This window comes from Fistularia commersonii, chromosome 3 (genome assembly GCF_037954325.1).
Source record: "Fistularia commersonii isolate RoL2024-O1a breed Wild chromosome 3, RoL_Fcom_v1.0, whole genome shotgun sequence".
Lineage (NCBI taxonomy): Eukaryota > Metazoa > Chordata > Actinopteri > Syngnathiformes > Fistulariidae > Fistularia > Fistularia commersonii.
The window spans coordinates 6,787,670-6,794,964 of record NC_141286.1 but is presented as its reverse complement, the minus strand read 5'-3'; the positions used below and the strand labels follow the sequence as shown (position 1 = coordinate 6,794,964).

At 47.1% G+C, this 7,295-nt stretch overlaps 1 protein-coding gene across 4 annotated transcripts in view; it reads right to left on the bottom strand.

Annotated features, from left to right (window-relative positions):
- The window catches only part of septin4b (septin 4b), an 8,919-nt gene extending 2,487 nt beyond the window's left edge, over positions 1 to 6,432 (bottom strand). For 3 of the 4 annotated variants that reach the window (XM_086143051.1, XM_086143040.1, XM_086143033.1), the window contains exons 1-11: positions 6,323 to 6,432; positions 5,070 to 5,188; positions 3,661 to 3,960; positions 3,225 to 3,321; positions 2,998 to 3,084; positions 2,763 to 2,886; positions 2,445 to 2,579; positions 1,710 to 1,827; positions 1,511 to 1,612; positions 493 to 589; positions 220 to 382 (exon numbers count right to left, since the gene is read on the bottom strand). In XM_086143051.1, the coding sequence (XP_085999177.1) occupies positions 220 to 382; positions 493 to 589; positions 1,511 to 1,612; positions 1,710 to 1,827; positions 2,445 to 2,579; positions 2,763 to 2,886; positions 2,998 to 3,084; positions 3,225 to 3,321; positions 3,661 to 3,960; positions 5,070 to 5,165 (1,319 nt within the window). In that variant the 5' untranslated portion in view covers positions 5,166 to 5,188; positions 6,323 to 6,432. Of the gene's footprint in view, positions 1 to 219; positions 383 to 492; positions 590 to 1,510; positions 1,613 to 1,709; positions 1,828 to 2,444; positions 2,580 to 2,762; positions 2,887 to 2,997; positions 3,085 to 3,224; positions 3,322 to 3,660; positions 3,961 to 5,069; positions 5,394 to 6,322 lie in introns of those variants that run through there. The other variant, XM_086143060.1, reaches the window with a different exon arrangement.
- Positions 6,433 to 7,295: the final 863 nt, after the last annotated feature.

Below are 7,295 nucleotides of genomic sequence, written 5' to 3'. Positions count from 1 at the left end.
TCTTCCATCGGGCAGTGAAAACAAACATGCTAAAAAAATGACTTGAGAAAAAGTAATTACAGTAATAGCACAAATCCCCCCAACTTTGGGGTATTTTTGGCTAAACAGAGAAAAACGAAAAACTAATCTAGAAGACCAGAAACACTTTTGACATGTCTTCACATTCTACATCCCGTCTTGACGTGTGTGTGCGTATGTGTGTGTGTGTGTGTGTCGTACTTGCGGTTGCGCTCCTTCACCACCATGCGGGTCATGCTCTGGATGCACTGGGCCCTGTAGTTCTCGTAGTGGGTCTCCCGGGTCACATCCTTCAGGTCTTGCATGTGAGTTCGCACCAGCATGTTCCTCAGCTTCACAAAGTCGCAGTGCGCCGAATTCTCGACTGCGGAGTGAGACGTACACACTGACGGCGGTGTCACCGCGGAGGCTCGGGACGCTCCCCCACGTCTGGACCTCTCGAGACTTTTAAGCTCGTGGAAAAACAGCCCCTACCTTCCACGATGCCCCAGGGGTAAAGACGACCTCGCACCCTCTTCCCTTTGGCCTCCACCACCGTGTTGCTGCCGATGACCGCGAACGGGATGCTCTCCTAAAGGCGGGGTCACATGATCAAAATTCACAGAAATCTGGTAGGATGTTAAAGGACTCGTTCAACCAGAAGTGTAGAGGGAGCGGTGACCAGCGTGAAAAAATAAATTCAAATAAAACAAAACAGTTTTGTACAGACGGGAACAGATAAAATAATCAAGCATTACGGCGGTTCACAGATATCTAGCGGGTGTTAAATGTTAAAGGACTGATTCAACCAGAGGTGTAGAATGATTGGTGACCAGCTTGATATATATATATAAGATGAGATATAAGTTAAAATAAAAGGAATTTCAAATAAACTAAAACAGCTCTGTATCCATAATTCGACCAAAAAACTGATATTTACTTGGCGTCGGTTTCAGGAAAATAATGTATTTTCTTTGCTTATTTTGTGTCATTACACCATCAACGTTGTCAGACTTCAGTTGTCTTTCTGAGCGATACGAACCCTGACGTTCTATTGATGGTGGGCTGAGCAGATGATGACAGAAATGAGATTTTTGAGAGAACCTCTCCTTCGCCTCCCCAGAGAGGACTCACATGGGTCATTATGATGTAGTTGCAGGAACCAGTGACTGTGGAGTTGGAAAGTGGCGAGGACACGGGGAATGTCCTTGACGCATGAAGACCAGAGAACGGCTGAGTCACGCCGGCCGTGACGCCAGCAGAGGGCAGTCCAGCCCCGAATACCTCTGACGGCTTGACAACGCCATTACCTTGCATTTTATTGAATCGGGCTTTGGTGTTCGGGGGGTTTCACACCTGCAGGACGCCATGCCTGCTATACTATCACAACTTACACCGTGACATTTCTACAGTTGAATTTTTAATACACTTCTAATGACCTGGTTAAAAATATGATGTTGTAGAAACACATTGAGCCCGGGACACGAGGAGAGGCCGTCGAGTCATCCCTCACCTTCAGCTCCAGGTCCTGCTGCTTGAATTCTTCGTCTTCATCCGAGTCGCAGTCGGGGAACTGGTAGATTTTGATCCCGTATTGTTCGATCTCCTCTCTGATCTGTGGGGGAAACGCGACTCAGTCAGCGTCAAAATACGAGCGGGGATGCAAAATGTTCAAATGTTCAAGAATGAGTGGGGAAGAGCTTATTTCTTGCCTTGATTTTCTTTTTCTTGACCTCAGTGGGAGTGAGCGTGTCTGCTTTGGCCAATACGGGGACAATATTGACCTTCTCGTGCAGAGCTTTCATAAATTCTACATCCAGAGGCCGAAGGCTGGAAGAAAAAGCGGCGCACAATCCTATGAGAGACTGACTCACTGAGTACAAAATCATCGTTTTCCTCCCATGGTGTCGACCACGTTCAGTTCACCTCGAGCGACGGATTTAATCGTATCTCCACAGTGAGACTTTGCATACGAGTCGAGTCCGTGAGAAACGTCACGGCTTTCACCTGCAGGTGGAGCACTTCCCCCGCTGCTGGGATTTTGGAAAAGGCGCCAATGCGATAATTGAGGTTTAGGATAGACAGGTTCGAAAGGACGCTTATGCGAATGAGTGCATGTGCGCAGGATAAAGAGGAAAGTGCCACGTCAGCGCTCGGCGCAAACAATTGATTCGAGCCAAAGCGCTGGTTGTTAATTCCCCGGGAGGCGGCAGAGAGCTGCTTCAACTTGGAGCGAGAGGCTGCGGCATTAAGAATTTATCGCCCTGAATGCACAGCAAGTCGTTTCAGCGAGCTGCCGGCGCACAAGACGTTTATATAAATCCCCACGACATAGGTGGAGGTTCGGGCCGAGGACGAAGGATGTGACACACGGATGACGTGAGCCGGTCGCTCTTGGTGAACTGCCTTGGGATTTTTTCGAGTGGACGCGGAGTGCTTCGTCGTACCCGTGACCGAATGGTGAGATGAAGTAGAGGCAGCAGTGCACGCGGTTGTCCTGGATGTTCTTGCGGTTGAGGCCACTCTCGTCCCTGAAGTACTGCTCGAACTGCTGGTCGATGTAGTCCGCCACCGACTTCCAGCTGCAGCAGAGACGCGGGTGGGGGTGGAACGCACACGCACACACACACATGCATGCGATGAAACTAGTGCAACTCAAATAAGGTTATCAGGGTGTACAGTACAAGTGGGACTGGGTGTTACGGATTCTTTTTTCTTTCCCGCTCATCTTTATTACCCATCCCTCAGTCTTCCTCTCCTTTTACCATTCTGTGTTGTTTACGGCGTCTCCGAACCCCGGCGTGTCCACAATGGTGAGCTTCAGTTTGACGCCTTTCTCTTCTATATCCACTGTGTGTTTGGTGATTTCTACCGTTTGTGTGATCCGCTCTTAGGATGATAAACACACACAGACACGTACAATGTTTTTTGTAATATAACGCAGGATTGATATTAAACAAAACAGAAAAAAAGGATATTAAAAGCTGGGGTGGCACTCACCTTCAGCATTGAGCAATTTCCTATCTTTGTAAAGATCTGTGAGAAAAAGACTGTTGACCAGGGTGGACTTTCCCAGGCCAGACTCTCCTTCAAAACAATAGAGAGAAGAAAACAAAGGTTAGACTTGGCAATTCCTTGGAAGTGTGTGTGTGTGTGTGTGTGTGTGTGTGTGTGTGTGGGGGGTTCTTCGGATCGAATGTCCACAAATGTGCAAAACAGGGATTTACCTGCCACCATTAGCGTGAAGTCAAAGCCCTTCTTGACTGACTTGCGGTGCACCTGGTTTGGCAGCGTGGCAAAACCTACATACTCCTTGTCCTGGTCCTGGAGGGGATTCAGAAACAGAAAAGACCGAATCGGGGATGAATTTTCAGAGATTTGCGCAAACACATCTGTTCGGCGGTGTGTAGATGATGTCCTGTTTACAGTGTCTGATAGGAAGTTTGGCACCAAACGTCAACAACAACAGCGAGAGCAAAAGGCGGCGGCTTCGGTGACAGAAAACAAGTCACGGCATATTCCGGCAGATTCTTCAGAAATCATCCTTTTTTTCGCCGCACACAGCGACAGATTTATCAGCTCTTCACTCACACAGAACCACAAGACACACAAGACTGACAGCAGAACTGAGGCAAGATCTCGTCGGGGGCCTCCTCGTGTTACCTCGTTATTGTCGTACGGGTCAAATCGACCCCAAGGGCTTTTGGGCCTGGAGGGGCTGGGGGACGACGGGACAAACTCCACACTTCTGCTCTGCGGCAAACAGGGGTCTGAACCCGAATCCGACTGGGCCCTACCGGCCACGGGGGGCCGCAAATAAGACGGGGTGAGCGGGCGGTCCTCGCCCCCCTCGGCTTCCCTGTCTGCAGCGAGAGCCTCGGGGTGGTGGTTGCCGTCCCCCTCGGCGTGGTGGGGGTCTTGCATAATGCTGGCCACCTCAGAGTCATCGGAGTGGCTGGAGTGCTACAGATGCGGCGGGATGGAAGGAAACCAGGCGGCGCAGAGGAACAGAGGGTGGAGGAAGAGACGGGCAGAAGACAGATAAATGCTGGTGCAAATAAAAAAGTAGATCCACCGAGGACTCAATGCAGACTTTTAAAGGAGACCTTGTTACTGGAGCGCAGGCTAGGTTTATGTTTCTGAATGTTCGTTACCCATGGATAGCATGTTTTTTTCTTTTCTTTTGATATATAAATAAGGAAATCCGGACAGACAAGGAGAAAGCTATGGGACTGTCAGTCTCTCTCAGTGTTTCACTTACTGATGTTTTAAACATCCCCGTTCACTGCAGTCTGTGGTAAAAGCATTTCAACTCCTGACACGCCACATTAGTGCGGGGGAACCATTGAAAAGTGCTAAACGCACGCCCGGTAATCACTTAATGACGATAGATCTTGTCAAAGGTGGGAAATAGTACCTGGCATTCGGCAGATTTATACAGAATTTCCTTGCTTTGAGGTTCAAAAAGTGAATGAGCTGCAATCTTGCGCGGGAACTTAATTGTGCATGTTTTGGCGCGGAGAGAATCCTGCCATCTGCATTTCCAGCATTACAAGTTATAAATCGTCTGTCAGTCAGTATATTTTGCAGGGTCAACGCGGAGCTTTCTTCATACCTAATGTATTGAGTAAAACTGAATGAATGACTGTTTCTGTCATTAATACAATAATTGCAGCAAATCCATTAGCTCTGGATTTTTCTCTCTCCCAAATTGGCCTTCGACTCTTAAAAAAAAAAAAAAAAAAAATCACATTAGCGGGGCCCTGAACTGGATGAGCGGCTCGTAGTTGAGGCAGCTAAAATTTCTCGGGTTACCGGGCCATGTCTTTGCCGGCCACGGTAAAGATAAATAATGTAGCAGCACTGAGAGAGCAATCTAGCAATTTCAAGTCGGCCGCAGTGACTCGGCATTCATGTTGCGTTTATGCTCATGGCATTAGCTAAGAGATGTATGAAAAGGCTGCGGAGGATATTTAAAGTGCAAGTGGAGGAAAAGTTCAGGGGATACCGAGGGTGTCCTGTGTCGCTGTGCTCCGTGTCTGATGTGACCGGGAGGGGACTTGAACTGGTACCTGTTCGACATCATGGTCCCTGCTGGGGTTAGGGGAGTCAGGGCAGGAGTCCTGCTCGTCTGATGACGAATGAACCTCATGGTCACTGTCTTCCATTGCAACCGGGGCAACAGAGCACGCTGCAATCTCCAACCACGCGGGAGCACGTGGAGATGTCAAGCATAGGAGTGGTGTGAAAGGGGAGAACGACAAAGACAGGGAGCGTCCGGGGAGGCCGCGGTGAGGAAATTGATCACACGGGGGCAGAGGGCCAGAACGGTGAGAAAAGGAGGTTGGAATTGTGATCGAGGCGGGACGATGGGAAGTTGGGGAAAAAAAAAAGATGCGATTAAATAAAGAAATGAATAAAATATAAACAACAACAATTTCCCACAGGAAATTGAAACAAATGGAAGACTGATTGATGTGGACAAAAAAAATGTCAGGATACTAAGGAGACCACTTTGACGTAGGGATACACATCTGCTCACAGGGAGGTGTGAAAATTATTTCTATGAAACATGACGCAACTCAAGAGTACTAAGATTGCCTCTAGCCTAACAAGGATTTTTTTTTTTTAGAATTCTGAAATCATGATTGTATTTGCCTGCCCCTGTCTGATGGCAGTGGAGCTGAGAGGAGACTAAACATAGAGAGGATAAATGATGGCATTTGCTGATTCCAGCCTCCCAGACACAACAACAATCCCATCGTTTTCTAAAATTACAGAAAATATCAGCCGTTGCATATGTGGGTATCTAGCCCAGATGCATGTCACAGAGGTGGACGTTGCCGTTCTTTGCACGCTGTGGTCCGCATTGTAAGTAGGCTGTGTTTTAAAATCCCATCATCCCTTCAGCCGTGGTCCAACCATGGCCTAAAGCTTTAATTATGTTCCGGGTCCGGAGCTGAAGGCCAGAGGAGAAATTGATAGTTTCACAGTTCAGGAAATCGGTGACCTGCTTTTCTGTGCTGTGGCCGCAGCACCGAGATCAATGTCTAACATGGTCAGTCCTGTGACCTACATACCCCTGGTTGTTCTAACATTCGGCACATAAAATTGAAGATTATCTTTGACTTTAGTAATTTTCGATCATGTTTCAGATTCGATGTAACTGACAAACGCTGGCGAGCGGTCCATATCTGCCCCCGTGCTACAAAACAAAGTTCAAATATAAACCTGATCGAGAAAGGTGAATCATCAGTGACGTTACGACTCAAGAACGACAACAGGATTAACCGATACTATTCGGCGCCCCCACCCGAAGCCTCACCTCGTCGCGCGCGGCGCCTCACCTGTGGGAACTATGATGACAATACAAAGCCTCTACTTCCACCCTGTGTTTAACCTCGTCTTCGTGCCACTTCAGTGGGCCACTCCAGCGGGGACGCAAAGAGCCGGAGCGCCGGCATTTATAACCCTCCGTCACAGGACACGGCGTCCTTCCCCCCCATTGGGCCGCCGGGGGACAGCGATCAGCAGCATTGATGAGCTGCACCATCACCGTTCACAGGCTCTACACCAACATAATGCGGTCTGCAGAGACAACGCAGCTCATTAACAGCATCAGTAAATATAGTTCTCTGTTTATCGAGCAATGATCTCAAAACATGCTATTAAATATATATTCTACATAGCGTAATATGCAAATGAGCCCATTAATGAATTAATCATCAGGTCATTATAGCAGAGTTTGAGTCTAAAACATTAAGCATTGAGGAGATTTGCTCATTTAAATGTAAATTTATGCAGCAAGTTGCTCCAAAATACTATCAGAGGAGCAAGCTTCCCAGGATGAACTCTTCAGACTGAACGGCAAAGAGGGAGTCATTTCACCCTTATTTTTCACTTGAAAACAATAAACAGAAAACTGCAGTCCGAATAGGTTTGCAAAAGCAGATTTTGAAAAACATTTAAACGTTGTTTTGCTACAGATAAGTAGTCAGTGTTTGTTTGAAAACCGAAGGGTTTGTTTTAAATACAACGCTGGACTTAATAACAAATGATTTATTAACAATGTAGAAAGTGTGAAATATAACACTAAGTCTTTGAAAGAGGATTTGATCAAAATTTGCAGTCTAACTTAAAAATGATTGATTTCTCTGTTAAATTCCAACACAAATTCCCATCAATCAGTCCACATGAAAGATGCTGTGTGTTTTAGTTTTTCCTTCATGAAGTATTTCTCTCTCCTGTAAATATCTCTCTGAAACCTACCAACTTTTTTCAGCTCCATTTAGACTCTA